The 23,096-nt window shown below is 40.5% G+C and overlaps 1 protein-coding gene across 1 annotated transcript; it reads right to left on the bottom strand.

The window, feature by feature from the left end:
• Positions 1-4,638: 4,638 nt before the first annotated feature.
• Positions 4,639-23,036, bottom strand: LOC133122685 (pleckstrin homology domain-containing family S member 1-like). Its single transcript, XM_061232780.1, has 17 exons — positions 22,937-23,036; positions 21,769-21,809; positions 20,260-20,360; positions 19,614-19,732; positions 18,886-19,020; positions 18,040-18,112; positions 17,854-17,907; positions 17,428-17,541; positions 15,896-15,982; positions 14,899-14,970; positions 14,500-14,601; positions 13,740-13,813; positions 13,339-13,404; positions 10,099-10,248; positions 8,718-8,810; positions 7,287-7,422; positions 4,639-6,364 (listed from the first exon to the last, which is right to left on the bottom strand). The coding sequence occupies exons 1-17, from the start codon at positions 22,942-22,944 to the stop codon at positions 6,284-6,286; spliced, it is 1,506 nt and encodes a 501-aa protein (XP_061088764.1). The 5' UTR covers positions 22,945-23,036; the 3' UTR covers positions 4,639-6,283.
• Positions 23,037-23,096: the final 60 nt, after the last annotated feature.

Raw genomic sequence — 23,096 nt, 5'->3', positions numbered from 1 at the left:
CTCATTTTCCTTTTGTCAGTTATTTCAGAGATCACAGAAGCCCTGTATAGTACATGAGGACTGTGGAAAGATTTTAAATTACGTTCAGGTTTGAGTGCCAATGGTTGACTCCCACTCGATTGGCACATGGACTCATTATGTTTGAGTAGCATGTAGTAGTACACTCAGTACCTGTGTAGCTCTGTGTAGTTCCTGATGAAGATAAACTATGATGCAGTATGAATTGATTCCGAAAAGAAATGCCAGGGATTCTAGAATCGCTGTACACTTTAGGGGCAGTTTACCCAAATATGAAATGAAAACATGTTTCCACTTACCCAGAGTACCATCTATCCATCCAGATGGTTTTGCTGAGATCTGGCAAATCTTCTAGATTTAACTACTTTTTTAGACAGTTAGCTGTGAAGGACCCTTTTTTAATGAATCCACAGAAGATTTAAATTTGAAAAATGTCTCGTTCCAAATATGTCACAGTTACTCAACATCAACAGAGCTCAAAAATGCACGTTTTAATCGAGAATTTCTTCTACTGTGGGAACTCGCCAACTGTGTCCACCGAAGCACACTCTGGGGCAAAGTGCCAATTGTTTTCATCAGGCGACTAGCCAGCTGTTTGCTGCTCTTGGCTTGTGTATCAAAACATGAAAGTGAGCATGTTCACTTTAGTTTGCAAAATTTGTAAGATGATATAGAACCTCCCTTAGCTAGCAATGTCGGACAATGAATGAAGGAGACATGGACACTTGGCCCAAGAATACTGGTGTGCTTCTGCTGACACAGTTCCCACAGTAGGAGAATTAATGAAAATGTGCTTTTTTTCCAGCTCTGTTGAGTAATTGTGCCATTCTATTTGATAAGAGACGTTGATGTTGATTTTTTCGAATGTACTGTTGATTTTCACATTCATTATCAGAAGACACAAAAATGTTCATTGTTTTGTGGCAAACTGCATCTAAAATAAGTTGCCAAACCTAGATAGTTTGCTGAGATGAGACATTATCTGAATGGATAGATGTTACTCTGGGAGTGGGAAACATAATTTCATTTTGGGGTGAACTGCCCCTTTAAGGCAGAGTTGTCCAAACCTGTTTGTAGAGAAACCATCCTGTTGGTCAGGGGTGGCCAACCCTGGTGCTGGTTTTTGTTTTCACCCTAAAATCAGCAACCAATTCAGACCCAAGAAACCAGGTGAGGTGAGTTAACTGTAATCAACTGCTTTAATAAACTGCTGAGTAACAACAAAAACCAGCACACCCTGTGGCTCTCCAGGACCAGGATTGGCCACCTCTGCGGCAGGTTCAGTCCAACCCTAAAGTGCACCTCATTCAGCTTCTTGAGCTGATAATTGGTAAAAGCAGATGTGCAAAATTATGATTGTAATGAAAACCTACAGTATGGTAGATCTCCAGGAACACGATCAGACAACCCTGCTTGAGGCAGTGCTTCTCAAACGCGGTCCTGGGGGGCTGTCGTGTATCCTGGTTTTTGTTTGAACCACAATCGCTATCCCAGAACTTTAACTGGATGTGAACTTCTCTGAATTACGTCCTTGTTGGGTCATGTTTAGAGGGAATATTTACCCTCTTATGAAATTGTCCAAAAAAATAAATAAAAGTCCCATAGAAAATAAAAGTCCCATATTCACATTGTGCTGTACTGCACACGATTACATAAAGAGTGGTTAAAAAAACTGATTGAATTAAAGACTGAATGAATTTGTGTCAGACTTGCTATGGAGGGCTGTGTGCTTGCTGTTTTTTATTCCATCCAATTAATGCTGCCTTAATTGATTCCAATTACTCATTCAGCCATATGCACAGGTGTTATTTACACAGGTGTTATATAGATAACAGAAATAACACACTTCACTTCATACACACTATGTGCAAACTTACTGTACAGCCCTTATTCAGCAAATAATTGAACTAATTATATAATCAATAAAATACAAACCAGCATACACTCAGCCCTGGGTTTCAGACCAATGGGTTAGTGCTACTTTGCAGAATATCCCTACAGCTGTGCTCTTTAAAAAGAAATGTCTACATCAGCCATCCTTAAGTTTTTAAAATTGGAAGTGTTTTTCAGCTAACATTTAAAATCCTAAATCTAAAAACATAAATGTCAGAAGCGGTTGAAGTGGAACATCAATTTCACGCATGGGTTTTCTCCCACAAATGCGGACGTTTTTGAGGCGTGCTTCCGGATATGGCCCTGTATTTGTTTTTGGAAAGGCGGATCCTTATGCTGGAGGTTTCTGTTCGTAGGTGCAGCCCTGTAATCTCATGATCTGATCTAAGATGGCGACTAGCACTGGAGACTGCTTCCTCTTACTGCTCTGTGGTGCAAGCCTGCTCGATGGACACCAGAGCATGCATACAGGGTAACTGAAATGTGAAAGATCCTATCTTCTGTGTGGCTCAAGAAAAAAAATTGGTCCCTGGTGAGTAATTGGTTAAATGTGAAGACATTTTTTGCCTTATTTCATCATTTGAATTACATTTACATTTACATTTTAGTCATTTGGCAGACGCTTTTAATCCAAAGCGATTTACAAGTGCATAGGTTCTACCATAAGTCAAAACATCACATCCAGAACTAGCAAAATACACATGAAATGCTGTTCTAAACATAGTTGTCATCATAAGTGCTTCTTTTTTTTTTTTTTGGGGGGGGGGGGTGGGGGTTAGACAAGGATAGGGATATCAGAAAGGAGGGGCAGGGGAAATGGCAGACCGGAGTGATCTAGCTGGGGAGTAGGGAGTGATCAGGGATTGTATGTAAGGTGAGGCAGTCCCCTTAGCAGCCTGAAATGCCAACACTAGGGCCTTGAAATGGATGCGTGCGGCAATAGGAAGCCAGTGGAGGCCAATGAGAAGCGGGGTGACATGAGCCGACCTGGGCTGACTGGTGATCAGGCAGGCTGCAGCATTCTGGACCAGCTGGAGGGGCTTGATGGCACACGCTGGGAGACCGGCTAGGAGGGAGTTGCAGTAATCCAGGCGGGAAATGACGAGCGCCTGGACTAGGAGCTGGGTGGCTTTCTCAGTCAGGAGATGACGGATACGGCGTATATTATACAGAAAGAACCTGCAGGTTCTGGCAGTGGAGGATACTTGTGGAGCCAGGGTGAGGCAGTTATCAAGAGTCACCCCAAGATTCTTTGCCGTACGGGAGGAGGAAACTACAAAGTCCTCAACAGTCAATGAGAGGTTGATTGACGGAGAGGACTTAGGAGGGATGTAGAGAAGCTCAGTTTTGGCAAGGTTGAGCTTCAGGTGGTGGGAAGTCATCCATGCAGAGATATCAGCCAAGCAGGCAGAGATCCGTGTGGTGACTTGGGTGTCGGGGGGGAAGGAAATAAAGAGTTGAATGGCTTCAATGGGAAAATGAGCTTTTTTGTATCAGGATGAATAAACTGCAATACCCTCGGTGGCCACTGGGGCTTGGACACTTCTGGGGGAATGTCAGTCCCTGGTCCCCTGGGTGTCACTCAAGCTCTTCTGTCAGGGAGGATCCATGGCCAATAAGGGATGGATTTAACCGAAAAAAGCAATATTTTGGCTACATGCCTTCGCCCTGAGATTGATTCTTGCCTTGCCGTATTTTGGTGCATGTATTATTTACTTGTGTGAATTCTGTTTCTCCGTTCCACATAATCGCTGTAGAATTTTAGAACAGGATATAAGCCACACTGTACATGACTGTTTGGATGCATAATCTTTCCATGATAATCTTTCCATCAAAAAAACGTAAGTAAAAAAAAATATATAAAATGTTTAATTACATAATCTTTATTTCGGCACAATTATATATATTTTTTAGCATTATCTGCTTGATTTTTGTCATAAAACAATAGGTCCTACAGCTGTTTAATGCACTCGTGTGACTTCTGCAGTACACACTTACATTATTCCATGAGTGCAAGTGAAAGGTAAAATTTATGTACCTATGTAGGTTACTGCCAAATTAGCGTAGACCAGGGGTGCGCAGCTCCGGTCCTCGAGGGCTGGTCTGCTTACTGGTTTTTGTTCCAACCATCCACCTAATTTGCTGAAAGTTCTACCCTGCTTTACCCTGGTTCAAGCCTGTACTCGAGCACAGTAAAATCATAAGGATTCACTTGCAGTCTGCAGCTGTAGCCGGTACTCATACAAACATCAGATAAGATATATGATTCAGTCAATTAAAATATTAAAACCAGAAGTTGGCACAAAATCCTGAAATGGATCAGCCCTTGTTATGGACCCCTGGTGTATGGGGCGACATGGCTCAGGCAGTAAGAGCAGTCGTCTGGCAGTCGGAGGATTGCTGGTTCGATCTCCCGCCCGGGCTGTGTCGAAGTGTCCCTGAGAAAGACACTTAACCCCCAAATGCTCCTGATGAGCTGGTCGCCGTCTTCCATGGCAGCCAATCGCCGTCGGTGTGAGTGTGTGTATGAATGGGTGAATGAGAAGCATCAATTGTACAGCGCTTTGGATAAAGGCGCTATATAAATTCCAACCATTTACCATTTGGTGTAGACTCATCATAGGCTATGCATGGCCACTTGATTAACGATTATATTGAGGAAATGCTTATGTCTTCTACATTCAAGACAAAGACTCTTGGCAACACCATCACAGAGGTAAAACTGTGCACATGTAAGCTTGTTTATTGTCTTTTATACAGTCAAACAGAAAAGTAAACATTCACGCTACTAAGTCGAGTATATTAGCATAAATTCAGTGATGTCTGTTGAGAAGATAATTGGACTAACAGAGCAGTTCTTGTTAATTATTCTCACTTAAACACTATCTTCTCATTAAGTTTTAACTGTATTAAGTAGACAAGAGGACATCATTTGACAATATTCATAAAGATAGAAGACAATGACTTCTCTTATACATAGAACTCTAGATATTTATAATAAACAATTGACAGAAATCATGAGGTAGGTAACCCCTATGAAATTTCATAACTTTCAGAAACACTGAGGTCACAGACATAGCAGGGAATATTAACTTCATTTCAGATGACATGTGTATCAGTTCTACCACCAAGACTCACCACTCCTTCATCTGGATGTTAAATATTTTGTTTGCTTTGTAGTTCAGCTATAGGGCAGGGATCACCAAATCCGGCTCTGGTTTTCTCTTCTCCCAGATAATTCACTGAACAATCAGTGCTACTGATTTGCCAGACCATCTTCACACCTGACTTCCAGGTAAAGGGAGGGTGAAAAACCAACCCAGCCCTCGAGCATTGTGATTTGAGGCTTTTAAAAGATTTTTAAATATAATTACGGTATCATCTGTAAGTGTCACTTTTGTAATAATAATAATAATAATAATAATAATAATAATAATAATAATAATAATAATAATTTACTGTGTGAAAGAAATCTGAAACTTTGCTGATTGCTCACCAGAACTAAAATAAGGAAAAAATCTATCCATCTAATGGAATATCTTGGATCTCAATGGTGCAGCAAAGCTAGGTCACAAATATTAACTGAATTAATACTAACATTTTCAAACATTTACCCTTTAAAATCACCCAAAGGGTAAATAAAGAATAACTGCACAAGAATAATTGCACAAGTTTATGGAACTATTAACCACTGTGGACTATTTGACTTTCACGACAAACACAGAATTTTGAGGACACCTAGTGGTGCTAAGGCACATTGCAGAAGAGAATCTTGCAGTTGAACCCCTGAATGGATTTATTTCAATTTCCAAATATTTAAATTCTTTGAACATGCTGGAATAGATATTACATATCCAGCTGCCAGAAATCTTTTATATAATCTCCCATGAAACTCTAAGGAAACACCTGTATGGTGTGGACCAGATTAAACAATTCACAGATCGCTGTTGGACCAGTTTTCTCTTGTAAAAGAGCTTATTTTCTGATTGAATAAAATAAAAATGGAAGGATTTACAATAATCTGCACACTATGTTTGCGACTGCACTCCCAATAAAACCCCACACACCATATTATGGACGACATGTCCTATCCTTTTTATAAATGGTGCTTTTCGGTTGAGGCCTTTGTATTGCGGTCCAGGTGTGTCTTGTGGTATAATGCCCATCCAGACTTTGCGCATAGAAACAGATTCTGAACTTTTCCTTCATACTGTAGTTCCAATAGGGAAGCCGAGGAGGTGGTAACAGCTGGCTTTCTGTCCGCTACCGATATTCAGCACAGAGGAAGTTGGGTGACCTTTATGAGAGAGGTCGCATGGGGAGGACAGGAATGACCCCCTCCAAGCACCCCCTCGCCCAGTCACCAGACGGGTCACTCAATGGCTGAATTAGAGCCCCAGCGACTGGGAAGAGAGGCCTCTGACCCGGGCTGCCTCAGCACTGTCAGTTTCACCTGCAGAAGGCCAAACACCGTTTACACACGCACTGCATACACAGCGATAACAGTCTATACAACACCCGACAGAGAACCACTGTGTGTGCATGTGTGTGTGTGCAGGCGCGTGTGTGCATACACACGTGTGTGTGTGAGTGTGTGCGTGCGTGTGCGTGCATATGTGTGTGTGTCTGTGTGCAGCTGTGTGACTGCATGCATACGTGTATGTGTGTGTGAGAGTGTGCGTGCCTGAATGTACTCTATACATAACATAACATAATGGCGAGAACAGGCCATCAGCCCAGCAATGCTCGCCTATACACTCAGTGAGTAATTTATTAGGTGGACCTGTACACTAGCTTGTTAATGCAAATATTTAATCAGCCAATCATGTGTCAGCAACTAAATGCATGAAAGCATGCAAACGTGGTCAAGAGGTTCAGCTGTTGTTCAGACCAAATGTCAGAACGGGAAAAAAATGTGATGTAAGTGACTTGGTGACCGTGGAATGATTGTTGGACAGGGTGTTGCCAGACAGGGTGGTTTGAATATACAGAAACTGCTGATCTCCTGGGATTTTCATTTAACAGTCTCTAGAGTTTGCAGAGAATGGTGCGAAAAGCAAAAAACATCCAGTGAGCAGCAGTTCTGAGGACAGAAATGCCTTGTTAATGAGGTCCAGACTGGTCGAAGCTGACAAAAAGGTGACAGTTACGCAAATAACAGAGCATCTCTGAACACAGAATGCGTCAATCCTCTAAGTGGATAGCAGCAGAAGACCATTAAGTTTAAATAAATAACTAATGAAGTGTTTACTGAGTGTACGTACGTGTGTGTGTATGTGACATTTGTGCATTTGACGAGTGATATTAAGCGCACAGACAGTTGAGTTGTGTGTAGTGAGCTGAGCATGTGTGAGTGTGTAGGTATATGCTCATACCTGGTCTTTAAGCAGCTTGTTCAGGTACGTCTGCACCTCTTCCACGCTCTCTGTGTGCAGGTCATTGACGGCCAGGATTTCATCTCCCTTGCGGAACAGACACTTTGTCTCAGGAAGAGCCGGCCAGTTGGAGATGCTGCGGGATACAGAATGTATTTGTAGGGCCCTCAGCTCTGGGTCCCTGGCTCATTTGTAGGGCCCTCAGCTCTGGGTCCCTGGCTCATTTGTAGGGCCCTCAGCTCTGGGTCCCTGGCTCATTTGTAGGGCCCTCAGCTCTGGGTCCCTGGCTCATTTGTAGGGCCCTCAGCTCTGGGTCCCTGGCTCATTTGTAGGGCCCTCAGCTCTGGGTCCCTGGCTCATTTGTAGGGTCCCTCAGCTTTGGGTCCCTAGCTCATTTGTAGGGTCCCCAGCTTTGGGTCCCTGGCTCATTCGTAGGGTCCCAGCTTTGGGTCCCTAGCTTATTTGTAGGGTCCCCAGCTTTGGTACCCTAGCTCATTTGTAGGGTCCCCAGCTTTGGTTCCCTAGCTTATTTGTAGGGTCCCCAGCTTTGGGTTCCTAACTCATTTGTAGGGTCCCCAGCTTTGGGTCCCTAGCTCATTTGTAGGGTCCCCAGCTTTGGTACCCTAGCTCATTTGTAGGGTCCCCAGCTTTCAGCGCTGGGCTGCTGCAGTAGAGGCTTTGTGGCACGTGCAGGGCACACTGTTCTGGGACCTCACACATGAGAACCATGTGACCACCGGACATGATTGATTACACAGTAGAGTGCCTCTGTACTATCTCCATACAAGGTTAGTGAGTTTTATTACACCGAGTCCTGGACTGCTCCCCCAACATGCTTCATTCCATCTCACTTAAATTTGTCGCTGTCATTGAGGTCATTTTCTACCAGCTCTTTATGTGCAACACTGTTTCACTTTCTATGTTTGCGTTAAATATTTTCAAAACATTAATTATTTTATTTCCATTGAATATCCCTTGAGATTAACCCTTTCAGTACCAAGCCCAAAATGAAATTTTATTAAGTTGGAACAATTTAGTAGGGTTTTAATAGGGGCTCAAAACAATAGTACTGCAGTCATTTTTATTTAATTTATTTATTTTGGTTGAAAAGTTATAAGGTCAAAAGTGCCATATGGCACTCTTGGGAATGAAAGGGTTAAGACCAGAGACCTGTATCCCCTACAGAGGACATTAGGAGGGCAATTTAAATGAATTGGTGGGTATTAGAAGGACATTAGATATTAGATAAAACGATATGTGATTATATATAACTTCAGTATGACAAATTCTTGAGTGTTACACAGTTACACCCAGACTTATGAAAGATAACAAAAGAGTGGCTGTTGTTCTGACATGTTACCGGGCACTGACGCAGTCAAAGTGACCTCGGTTTTCCAGTTCTGCTGGATGCTAACATGGTCATGTACATACCAGGGCTTCCCGTTGACCTCAACCAGAGTCAGGTGACTCTTCAAGTCATTTTGGTTCACCGTGATCTCCCTGACATCTCCTGTGCCTCGGTCACTGTTGGTGTGAAAGAGTGTGTGGGAGTTTTAACATGATGGTGTTAGCAAGATTCAAAATGTCCACTTGCAATAAACACGTTTTTAAAGACATCTGTAAACCTGTTGGCACAGACTATTTAAATGCCATGCAATGTGTACACATGTCAACAACCATGGCAGCTGTCATAGCTACAAGAGGAAGATACCAATAATAACATTAAGTGCGCAAGAGAGTGGAACAGACAACCACAGTAATTTACTGGAATTGCTTGGCAACAAAGATGACATTGAACTTGCCCTCTGTAATATAATTTAAGTATAATATTTGATTGTACTGAGAGAAATATTTCCAATGTTACATTAATAAATAATTCTTCATTTGAAGTGGTCCGATTCTATGAACTGAGGTAGTTGTTCCAAGAAATACTGAAGAGGTCATTCAGATGATCATTGGTGACTCACTGGGCCTTTTTGTCGGTCATTCACGCTGATGCTTACCATTACTTGGGCTCCAAATGAAAATGGATGCCGTGTAAAGTGGCAGGCAAGTGTCCAATAAATGTTATCGACTCCATATGCTTGTTCAACTTACAATATATGTCTGAAGAACCAGCCTCATAGTGTACTTTGTTTGTACATTCAAAGACAACCTAATCTGTTTTTAGTTACTAAATAATTGTGCCCGTGTGATAAGAAGCAGCCTCAAATGTAGTGTAATCTAATCTAATGTAGCATGGAGGATGGACCCTCTCACAGAAAATATATCATCTAGAATGATCTTATGGCGGCGACTAAACACGTGGCGCAGTATTGTACTTGTGAACTATCAATGCTATGTAGGTGTAGTTGCGCGATTCCTTGATTTGCATGAATGCCTTTGTGAATCAGTCATTAATTTGCCGCCGACAGCTTTCACAGCTGTTTCGCTGTAAATACCACTGGCTGCTCAGCTCTAACAGTCAGTCATCTGCAGTCTCATTACTAGAGTCGAAAGAGTTAAAATCTTTCAAAGAAATATTTCATGCAGGTTTCAGTTCTCTATGTTATGTGCTGCATAGTTGGGGGGGGGGCAAAACTGTGAATTCTGTACAGAGGACAAAAGACATGTACTCCTGACACACAGCTGCAACCCTAATAGCAATACCCTATAGTGTTATCATACAATATTAACCCATAGTATTACCCCAAGATACAGTATTACCCCACACTATTATCCCATAGCGCTATCACACTGCTACTCAACAGTATCACCCTCCACCCTCCATCCACCCTGCTTCCTGGGATGTAGGTGAAAATGAGTAAATTACTTGTAACTGTGATTTTGAGGTTCCGGCCTGCTGGAGGTGTAGGACTTGTTATTTGTCCAGTTGAACAGAATGTGTGCTGGGGAGACCCTGGACCTCTCAGGAGGGAGACTTTGACTCGGTCTTGGACTTTGCAGCTGGGCCTCCTCCTCTCTGTAGAAGACAGACACAACTCTGAAACAACTCTTTCAAAATTCAACTGCGGGATACTTCTTCCAGGCACATTCAGAAAGACGCTTTACAGAAAAACAGGAAAGACGGAACACATAGGCATTTAACAGCCCGGTTTCAAAATTCCCCAATGTGTGGTTTCAAATTTCCTCATACTTTTGGCTTGACATGGCAATTTTTTTCCAAACAGGCCTGTAAGTCTGTGATAGGCAGGGCACAGATCAGCTTCTGTTTTCACAACACAGCATGGAAAACAGGCGTATAAAAATGGTACATATTTACATTTGCATACCACTGTTGTAATGTGTGGTTATTTGCATTACTGTCACCTTCCTGTCAGCTTGGACCAGTCTGGTAATTCTTCACTGATGTCTCTCATTAACAAGGCGTTTCTGCCTTTAGAACTGCTTCTCACAGGATGTTTTTTGTTTTTCGCACCATTCTCTGCAAATTCAAGACATTGTTCTGTGTGAAAATCCCAGGAGATCAGCTGTTTCTGAGATACTCAACGCACCAACTATCATTCCACGGTCACCAAGTCACTTAGATCAAATTTTTAACCCCATTCTGATGGTTGATGTGAACATTAACTGAACTGACCCGTATCTGCATGATTGTATGCATTGCATTGCTGCCACACAATTGGCTGATTAGATAATCGCATGAGTAAGTGGGTCTCCAGGTGTTCCTAATAAAGTGCTCACTAAGTGTATAAACCTCTATAAGCACTGTAAAAAACTGCAGCACTCCAAACTGGTCTTTTTTTGCATTGCATTCTTTTTGCATTGCAGTTTTAACAGTGCAATTTTCAATCACTATGGTAACAGGATATACCATTTGAAAGCGTTAAAACGTGTGTATATCTGTAAAACCTATTTTAAGATCCTATTGCTTTAGCTATAAAAGTTCATTATTTTATAACATTTGGGTGGCAAAACAAGCATGGGGGACCTCATCTTCTCTGCATTTTGGAAATCCATATACTACACTAAAGAAGGTAATGTCAGTGTCCTTTTCACAGCAAGGATCCAGCGAACCAAATGCATAATGCAATTCTAAAAACGTGCTAACTCGGAGAAAAGTTGATAGAATATCCATTGTTTACTTAGAATTTCTCTGGAGGAATTAATATTGTTGTCGTTTTGCCACTGCATACTTCTACAAAAGTTACAAAAGTTACAAAAATGAATGCTGTTACCTACATTTTGTATAGGCTCTCTTGAACTAGAAGAGCCCACATACAAACTAGAAGCATTTTAGCTAATGGGATTATTTTTCCAACTGTGTATAGCATGTTAGGCTTTTATAAAACAATGTTTTTGGTGATATTCTCATCAAATCTTAAGGGCATTTGTCCAGTGTTTTGGCAGTGGCTCCATTGTTTTTCTAAATGTGCCAGGCACCACCATAATAACCTGTATCCACTCAAGAACATCAAATCTTTTCAGTGAGAATTTGTTTTTCCACTGTATTTCAACTTCTGTAACTTTGATTTGACTCAAGAGTAATTCAGACTCATGGAAAACAAACCCCAAAGGGTTAGCTTTCTGGACACACCAGGAGTACACCTGTAGTAAAAAGAGTTAGTATTTTATTTTGTGTCATCTTAAAGCTTGTGTTAAGAAAAGGAGTGATACTTAAGGGCTAAGCACCCAGTAGTCTCGGCAGATGTTATTGACAGATTGCTATAAATGTTTTTAAAAACAAAACAATTAGCACAGATATTGTACACCCTTCACACATTGTATGTGTATGAATCAGCAAACTGTCATCTAAATTGGCAAATTTGGTATACATGCATGGAATATGAATCTACACAGACATTCTGCTTTCAAGTCATCTAATAATTAAAGGGTGACATGGCCTTGTGTGACATCAGTGATTGGAATGTGATACCTATACCTGTACAACAGGTTGTTTCCTCTGCACTTAAAACTCTAGACCAGTAACAATGAGCATTTAGAAACTCCTTCAACAGCCTGAATAGAGGTGTCATTGCCAACCCTAATACACAACTGTTTTACACTTTTTTTACACAGCATAACAGCCTTTTCAGTCCAAATTGATTCATTACTGTTCATATAAACTCACTGAGCACTTTATTGGGAACATTTTTACTTTATTACATCTACTTATTCATGCGATTATCTAAGCAGCCAATTATCTAATCAGTGTGGCAACAGTCCAATGCATACAATCATGTAGATACGGGTCAGGAGCTTCAGTTAATGTTCACATCAACCATCAGAATGGGGGAAAAATGTGATCTAAGTAACTTTGACCATGGAATAGTTGGTGGCAGACAGGATGGTTTGAGTATCTCAGAAACTGCTGATCTCCTGGGATTTTCACACACACTAGTCTCTAGAGTTTGCAAAGAATGGTGCAAAAAATTCAAAAAGAAATCCATGAGCAGCAGTTCTGCAGACATAAACGTCTTAAGAGAGACGTCTGGCAGAGGAGAATGGCAAGACTGGTCAAAGCTGACAGGAAGGTGACAGTAACGCAAATAACCACACATTACAACAGTGGTATGCAGAAGAGCATCACTGAACACTTAATTACACATCATAACTAAGTGGATAGGCTACAGCAGTAGAAGTAAAAAAAATAAGTCTAATAAACACCTAATAAAGTCCTTGGTGACTTTACATTATGAAGTGATTTGTTTAATAAAAAAGTGTGCTGTCATTCATCCTCTGCGATTGAAAAGGCATAACCTCATCAGAACCTCCAGATTCCTTCGACCATAGCTACTCAACCCTGGTCCTGAAAGTTCACAATGCCTGGTCCTGGATTTTAGATTTGCTGTTTTACAGATGTGAAAAACCCATCAAATATTCTTAACACTGAATGATCTGTCTTCCTATCGTTGAAGCAGATACATTCATGGCCATGTGTGGCACAATAGAAACGGATTCTCTGCACTATCATATTTCACTAGAATCTCCTGTTACCAACTGCAACCTCCTGTAGTTAAGAAGCAGACAGGATTGAAGGAATGTGGTTTTTAGGTATCCAAGTCCAAAAAATGTGTAGTTTAATGCGGGAGGAGACAACCAGGAAACTTACACGATATGAGAACTTGTAACCGGAATCTCCACGTTTCCCTCCTGGCCCATGGTCACATTTTCATGGCTGTTTCCATCACAAAAAAAGTGTATATGTCAACATTATTACAATGTTAAAGACAAGCTAAATGATGACATTGTAATACTGTGTATTTTTACACTGAAATAATTTATTTGTATTTTTCATAATAATTTTAGTAAAGTTTCAGGAATCACAAAGGAAGTGGCCAGAGACATAATGTTCCATTATCAACTAACTTACGAAACTGAATCACAACATTTGACCACTGAGGTCAGTCTCACTCTCCCCTCTCTAAATAACTCTACCATAGTACTACAGTATACCCAATCACTGAACATTTTACAGATCTATGGCATATTACTGATGTTTTTACAACTTACACTGTGTCCATTCTCATGTAGAAGCTCTCAACCACGTTCCCATCATGGTTTTCATCCTCGATGTCGGTGCTGTCCTAAACGCACAAGTGGAAGCAGCCGAGAGTCAAAGAGGTGAAGCAATTTAAGGAAATAAAAAAATTCACGGCTGGCACCCTGCTGTCTCAGTCCATCAAAGGGAAACATTAAAACCCTTTTTAGGAAGGTTGCATGCTCATGTCTGTGGGGGTGGGAAACTGCATTCTTGTTCCGCCCAGCTTCACTCATTGCAATGCAGCTAAAGACTGTAATGTTAGCAATGGAGAGAGATTGGGAGATCGCTAACTAGCTGTAGCTAACAAGTGAGGGAGACAGTACAGTAGCTAGGTATTTATTGAGCGATATAAATATCACTAACTTAGTTAGCTGAGAGAGATGGAGCGATCTAGGTAGCTAGTGACCAAGAGAGATATTGATATTGCTGGCTACGATGGCAGTAAAAAGAATAATGACACAACTATAGAGAAGAGAGGATAGGATATTCAACACACTATGCCTTCGGTACACTGCTAATTTAGCTGCACGAGAATACTAAAAAGGCAACAACCGTAAGCTCTCTCCCCTCCTTCAGTCTAGTACACTTGAGTGACCCATCAACCGTCACTGTGAGTACATGTGGTAAGGGACTGAGGGTCTGTAACTGAGCTGAAGCTCCTAATGGCATCATAAATTTACTCTGGCATTTGTTCACAGTTGTTAAGTATGTGTTTCTGGGATGTAGTACCTGACTCCAGTATTTCATGAGGTTCCTCGGTGTATCATAGATTGGTTCTGGGGATATCATTGAGGATGGATCACCTGTACTCCTGTCACTGCTACTGGAATCCTGCTTCCACCAATGAGACAGATCAGAGCCCTGCTTCCACCAACCAGACAGCTCAGTACCCTACCCCCACCAATTAGACAGCTCCACACAACTATAATGCATTTCATCACTACGCCACTGAGGCCACATCAGATACGTTCAACATTTATTCATGATCTGGAATTCAGATCTGTCATCTCATGTACATATTTTGGCCTCAAACTCAATTGACTTCAGTGTATAACAAAAACAATACTTTTGGAGGGGAGTGTACACTCAGTGAACACTTTTAGGTATTTATTAAGCATTAAGACTTACAACTGAATAGCGCCTACTGAAATCGAACTGGAACTCTTCATACACAGGGTTTGACATGGAATTCTCATTGTCCTGAGAAAGACACACACACACACACACCCACATACATACACAAACCAAATAGTTTGATGTTATAAGGCAATAGACAACAAATATTCTCCTGTGAGCAACATATATTTTGAATATTTTTGGCATGCATCAGAGGTTAAAGTAACTGATTGCAATAATAATAATTTATAATTTATAATATAGATGTCTGATGTGGTGACATTCATCTTTCATACTTTGATACAATACATGATGGTTAACTTGCTTCCACTATTAAAATTGATATATTTTATTTACTAAGTTGAATTGTACATAGCCACAGGATGGGTGTGATGAATAAACTCTGGCCCTGACTTTGCCGTGACTATTGAAGAGGCTTGACAGTCAAGTGGTTGTTTGTGAAAACTATTGGAACAGACTATGAAAACTACTTTACCGATATTTGTGTCATCATTCACTTCTGTAAGCAATGTCCAAAAATGTGATGACACGAGGTTCATGCGACTGTGCCAGTTTTGGTCACATGCCCCTAATTCAAAAGCCAGGTTAATCTCATGACTAGAGTGGGATTCTTAACAGGAATGGACGTAGTGCCTATTTGTACATTAGCTAAAAATCGTGCTGTAATTTATAAATAATTAGTCGTGAATGGTGTCTAATTAGTTCAAAGTGGAACAAGTTGTTGCAGGGGCTAATTTAGGTTTTCTTGCTGCATTGAGAGTCAAATATTATTTTGTGTAAAACCATGAAACGTTGACCACATGACTTACAGTATATACAGTATAACACATTGTGGAACAAATAACACAGTATGTTGGTTTCTATTAAGCACAAATAGCAGTTCTCAGTAAATTGACTTAATGCTGTCACCTCACTGATATTGGAAACATTTCTAACCCTTACAATACCTGAACCAAGGAATTCATAAAACATTGCAAGAAAAGCTCACCTCGTCCTGTTGGGAGCAGTTTTTCTGTAACTTGATTTGGTCCAGCTTTGACACAGGGTCTGACAGAGGGCGAGATTTCTCTGGGCCCTAAGAAACAGAAACACTGTTCAATTGCTTCCTTTTATAGAGACAATATCATGCTTAATATAATATGCATGTCAGGATTGTGGGACAGAGGAACCAAGAGCAGACTCAGGGAGAATGTGAAAAAAGGCAGGCTTTAATGAACAAGGGGCAGATCCAAAACGCAATCCAGAAACAGGCAATGGTCAAAATCTGGGCAGATGGGTACATACGGGATAATCCAAAGCAGAGTCGAAAAACCAGGCAGAGATCATAAACCAGAGCAGACCAGACAGAATTATAGGGGTGAAGGCACGGGGTACAGGAGGCTAGAACCGGGGACAGGAAAATACAGGGACAGACTCAGAATACAGGATATGATGAACTAGCCCTGAACAAATGAAACAGACAGGTAACAAGCAGAAACAAGAATCATGTGTGTGAACTGGAGAACAGATAAGGAACAGGTGAAATTAATGACGAGACAGGAAGGAAGTACATATAAGGAGTGGAAGGCGGCGACAACAAATGGAGCACAGGTGAAACAAATTAATTAGAGTGAATGGAGCAGGAAACAGACTACGGAAAGCACAGAGGTAAGAAAAGACAAAAATGCTGGGGACTTAAACAGAGAAAAGAAAAACACAGAACCTGACAATGTAGTTAAGTCTCTCTCTCTCTCTCTCTCTCTCTCTCTCTCTCTCTCACACACACACACACATACACACAAACAGAATACTGGCAAACATACAAAATGATTTGTATAGAAACATTCAACCAAGCAAGCTCATCTTAAAAACGAACACTCCAATTGCTCACTACAGTTTGATACTTAGTTTAAGACTCATTGAAAATACCCACTCTACCTCTCCAAAGCTGGGATACAATTTGGACTTCAATATATCAGTTGTTCTAAAATATGCACTCAGTGACCACCTACACCCGTAGACCTGTATACCAGATCATTCCTGCAAATATTTAATCAGCCAATCACATGGCAGAAACTCAATGCAAAAAAAGCATGGTCTAGAGATTCAGTTCAGAGATTCAGTTTTGTGACCGAGGTTTGATTGTTGGTGCCAGACAGAGTATCTCCTGGGATTTTCACAACAATCTCTAGAGTTTATAGAGAATGGGGCAAAAAACAAAAAACATCCAGCAAATGGCAATTCTGTGGGTGAAAACACATTGTTAATGAGAAAGATCAGTGGAGAATGGCCAGACTGGTTGACAGGAAGTGCTCCTCCAGTCAGTGCTCATCCTGTTTGTGCGCATCACTGTACATTATATGTTCGACAGTAACTCAAATAACCATGCATTACAGCTGTGGTATACAGAAGGGTATCTGATCACACAACACATTGAACCTTGAAGTGGACGGGCTACAGCAGCGAACGAGCATTAAGTCCATAAAATACCTAATGATGTGGTCACTGAGTTTAAACAACCCAGTGCCACAGTAGCCATACCTTATCTTTTATGCTGTTCTCTGGTACCTCGTGGGAAACATTCAGAGGATGAACTGGGTCAGAGAAGCTTCTGCCAGAAGCATCCTTCACCCAAGGACTGAACTCAGAGCCTTGCTTCAACCAAACAGATATCATCACACAGTTACAATGTTTTTCATGATTCAGTCATGGGGGTCATATTAACACACACTCTGCACATAATTAAAATCTATAGAACTTTACTATCCTCTTGAATTAAACTCAAATTAAACTTAAAACAAACTAACTTTATTTAACTGAAATTCTCTTTTAACAGATACTGTGTGTACCATAGTTACCATATTATAAAAAGTACATTAAAATGAACTTTTTTGAATAGCATGAAATACAAGTTCACTTAAATTAAGAGAGGGAAAGGATTGATTAAAAAGATTCAGATGTTCTTACCTGGCTAGAACTATTTGTCATCATGGATGTAGTTGTTATTTGGGTCAGCATGTTCTGTTGATGATAGATAAGAGACAATGTTAGACATTACAATAAATTATGGATCGTACAAAAACCCCAGTCGAAACAATGCACAGACAGTTATTCACTCTTAGCAGAAATGGAAAGCAATAGGAAGTTTGTTACCTCTGGACTGAATTCTGACCCACGACTTAAAAGGATTCTGGATATATCTTGGAACCAACCTTCCACATTATCGCTACAAAAAAGAACATACTGCATCAGGGTTTTATCAATAAAATACAGACATACAGTGCAGTCCATATGGATTTGTACAGGGGAACAATTTCAATTTTGGCACATTGGATTTGAAATGAATCAATTAATATTGACATCGCAAAGTGCAGACTGTCACCTTTAACTTTTATTTACATCCATTTCGGTAAAAGTACCTAAAAGAGCCTGCAGAGTTCTGTACAGATGAGACCAAGATTCACTTGTATCAGAGCGATCGCAAGAGCAAATTGTGAAGGCCAAAAGGAATTGATACCACCTCATCTGTGAAAGACAGTGGTGGAGGTGTTATGGTTTGGGCATGTATGGGTACCACAGGCAGTGGCTCACCTGTCTTCATTGCTGATGTAACTGCTGATAGCAGCAGAAGACCAAATCCTGAAGTGTACAGAATGTTATCTGCTCAAGTTCAAGCTATTTCCTCCAAACTCACTGGGCGGTGCTTCATCCAAAAAATGATCAAAAAAAATACTGTTTTCAAAGCCAAAAAAAAAAGTAAATTCTTGTCTGGACAAGTCAAGCCCTCAATCTGAATCCAATAAGAACCCTTTTAAAAAAGCTGAGAATCTGCACTTTAACCCCTTTAATAACCAATTTGACCACATCTAACCAATTGCTTGATGACAAATCTATAATTGTTGAGTACAAAACATCCTGTATATCTTTGTCCCAAACCTTATGGAGGGTATTGTAAATATCCACAAGCAAGTGTCTTCACATTTTTCAAAAGTCTCTCACTTGTTCTCATCGATGAGGAAGTATTCTCTGCTGGCAGCCTGGATGAAGAGCACAGAGGCAGGGTGGCAGTTGAAGGTTTTGAAGATCCAACTCCATTTGCTGTGGCTTTGAGGGCTGGAGTATAACGCTGAGATCCTGCCAGGTACATGCAAATTTAACTCTAGGGGCTGCACCATTGGGTGTACTCTGACGTGCCAACACTGCCAAACATACCGTGCTCTGAGACACATCATTTCAACACACAGACTCTGATATGCACAATTACACATTGCCACACACACCGTTATACACACTTTCTTATGCTCTTATGCTCATTTGTACGCACAATCATATAATAGGGTCTGGCTGTAACTAGGCAGATCTCTGCAACCTAGTCCAACAGGCTCTACATGAATGAATGATTCAGCAGGGGTATACTCCTTCATACTCCACAGGGAACAGTAAATTCTGACCAGCATTCTCACAACAATGTTGTACTGTAAAATCACATCAAATAACTAAATAATTTAGAATAAAAAATAAAGAAATTCTGCTTTAGAGCGGTATATCAGAAAAGATGAGAATGTGCTGTCGATCAACCTGCACTCTAACATTGCTATAAATGAGGATACATTTTGTAATTTCTCATTACATATTATTATATTGGGTGTTAGCCGTGGGAGGAGCATATAGTACATACTGAGATATTGGGTGTTAGCTATGAAAGAAACATACTATATAGTACATACTGAGATATTTGTATGCCGCCCAAGGGTTTGTCCCTCTCTTCGCTGCTCTTGAAGTACCTGAGTGCATGCTCTTTCTCGTTAATTCTGAATAGGACAAAGAAACGCCGCTTCCATGACCTCTGGAAGGAGGTCAAACAATGAATAATGACTTCATTGTTGGAAACTCAATCTCAACATCAAAAGTATAGATTCCCAAAAGGAAAAAGTTTATCACAGTATGAATTAGACTTTCATATGAGCCAGATAAGGAAACTGGAATGATAACAGTCACTCAACAGAGGCTACCAGTGCATCATGGATAGTTACAGAGATTAAATTCCGAGTTCCACTTTTGGCTCTTGCTGAATTGAAGTTCTTGAACAAGTTGTGTATCTTGCATCTCAGTTGAACAAAAATGTACCCAGTTACTTAGGGCCATAATGCATGATATAGTCATAATATAATTTCCTACAGTATTCATGTGGGAGATATTGAAAAAATGATCAAAAGAAAATCTTTGGTCGGTTTCTCACAATGTAGATTACATTTTGAGACCAATTCTTTTTAAAATAGCATGCACATTATATATACTAATTCATTAAAGATATTAAACAAGGTTCAAGAAGATAAGGGATTATAGATTTATAAGTGGTTTGCAGCAACACACCAGAGTCTTGAATTTCTTGGCAGGAGGGGATTTGAGCAGGCATCCTGACCGCACTTCTTCAATTCCATCCAACAGTCTGTAGAACACAGTGCCTGTTCGCACTAGAAAAAGCAGTATACCAATAGAAACCTGAAAACAATGTCCACACTGTGCTGTATATGTGTGTGTTTGTGTGTGTGAGCATGCATGTATGTGTATGTGTGCGTGTATGTATATGTGACCTGCTCAGTCATAATCAGTCGGAAGTCACAATGGCCAATTTATAAATCATAAATCATAAACATAAATCAATGTCGATCAATGTCTCGGCTTTCATAATATAGTTTTAAACACAAGATGTCAAAGGGAAAGTATTGACGGAGTTGTGCATTGTTTGGAGGTTAGCCAGCTTGTCACAGGTCATCAACTGTAGAATCTCTCCCCACCTTCAAGCGCAAACTGAAGACGCACTTCTTCAAGCAGCACCTCTCCCCATCCCTCCCTACCTCCCTGTGAACCTTAATTGTTGTCTTTGTGATTTATGTAGTGTAGTTTCGGTATTGTTAGTTGGCTAGGTAAGCAGTATTTGGATAGTTAATTTTAGTCACTTTTGCTTTGTTGTTTGTTTATTTGTTCATTAAAAAACAAAACAAAAAGGCCCTGGTCCTTATCTTTGTTGTATGGGTAGCAATTGAAATTGTACTTCCCTCTAGGGTCTTTCAGCGCACTTAGCCCTGGTTATGGGTATGCACTTCTTTGTACGTCGCTCTGGATAAGAGCGTCTGCCAAATGCCAATAATGTAATGTCATCAGTCACAATGCAATCACACAATCAAGACCCTAGTGACCACTTTAATTTCTTGGCTTTCATGATTTGTATGTCTCAATGTCAAAGTTTAAAAATATAGTTTTAAATGTGAGCAATAAAATATAGTGTAAAACGTAAGATGACCAGTTAGCAACAGAGTTTTGCATCATTTGGAGGCTAGCCAGCTTGTCATTGTTCACCAGTCATAAACGAACTGCATTCATGTATTTGCTTTCATGCTCTGTAAGTCTTAAAGTCAAGAGTAAATGTTCAAAGTAAGAATATAGTTTGAAAGAGTTTATACATAAGATGAAAAGGTATAGCCCCAACGTTTTGTTAGCCCAGTGTGGTAGTCTCATGTACAGTAACTACCGTCTCGCAATTAAACTTTGATAGTTTTGGGCCATTCAAAATGAAAGGGACACAACTGCCTTGATATCTGGAGTATAAATTGGTATCATTAGAATGCTTACATTGTCCCCTTTCAAGTAGTTGCTAAAACTCAAAATACGTTTTGGGGTCAATACAACTGATTTTGATAGAGCAGGTCACATAATGTGCGACTCCAAAATCATGACAATTCCAGGAACATTTCAATCATTCCAAGGTGAATTATACTGGGCTACCTAACAGGATTTTCTGTGAGGCTTAAGATGTGAAAATTCAATATGCTTCCAGGCGGTGAAGTAAAATCCATTTGTTCCTGAGGGTTCCACACATACCTGGGTTCCTCTGGGAGTTGGACATGCTGAAGCTTCTGGTGCTAAAGGGAGACCAGAAACAAACAAGTTTCTTAAAAATTAAAGGGAGTATGCCACCAAACAGCCCACACACCTTGGGTTATGCTATGGCTAATTATACACTACTCCACAGCAACCAACTGCCACTGTCCAGATCCAAGCCTACTGTGTGCAGACTACATGTCAAAGGCATGATGGCTCTTAATCTACTGCAGTTGGGTTTTTAAATCAGAAAATGCTTCTTGTTCATTAGAACAATATATAAATATATTTGTTTTAATTTACAATTAAACTAGAAAATATGATACATAGTCAACTGCCCAAAGGGCCAACAAGAACAGCCATCCTGCTGGACTCAGTCTGGGTGAAATGTCACAGTTTTACAGACTTATTGTCCAGCCGAAAAAACAAGAACAGCAGAACAAAGGGAAGGGAGGTATCAGGAAGGACGGCATGGCAGACACACCTGGTGGCAAAATTTCACTGTTACCTGAGGCGCGAAGCCAGGAGAACACTGCGTCACAGATCGTCCAAGCGCTTCATCTAGCCCCAAACAGCACATACCGTGCCCCTGCTCTACCTTACTGCCTCAGCCAACACTTCATTGATTTCATAGCTTTTTCATGGCCAGTTGTTTGGCCTTCTAAGTCACTATAAATACATTTTTAAGCAATGCGCATATACTATACATACACACACCTAACTGCCAGATTATGAACTCACACACTGACCATTGAAATTCCTTAGCTGTTACAATTAAATATTCAACATATTCCCAAATTTTGAAATCTTGTAACTACTTAGTGTCAAAGCCACATAAGATCATGCATCGCTACAAGACTTGTATGCTGATACTGTTCTCAGTGCAACATTTTACTCCTGTTCACAAACATTGACATCGCTACAGTATATATTTTTAGCTTCTCATAAAAGCCACACACCATCTCTATCTACTAAAGCAAACACCTGTTCAGCTAAACCAAATGCAGGTTGACACATCTGCAGACAAACTCCTTCGCCAACTTGTGGTACACTACACTGCTGAAACTTGGACAAATATATACATATACAATATACAATAAAGGCCTGAAAAATATCTGTTTTCCTTCTACTGCTAACTGAATACAGGACGGAAGTCAATTCTGCGTACCTGGACATCGGATCAGCTCCACAGGTTTCACTGATTTCTACTCCAGCAGGTAACTTTTGAAAATAACCCTGCCTACTGCGTTGCTGGATTTTTGAAAGCTTCAGAGGTGTGATGCAACAGGTGCTCTTTCAGGTTTTTTTGGTAAGCTTACAAAGCAGTA

This window comes from Conger conger, chromosome 2, assembly GCF_963514075.1.
Source record: "Conger conger chromosome 2, fConCon1.1, whole genome shotgun sequence".
Lineage (NCBI taxonomy): Eukaryota > Metazoa > Chordata > Actinopteri > Anguilliformes > Congridae > Conger > Conger conger.
This window is presented reverse-complemented; position numbering and strand designations above follow the sequence as displayed.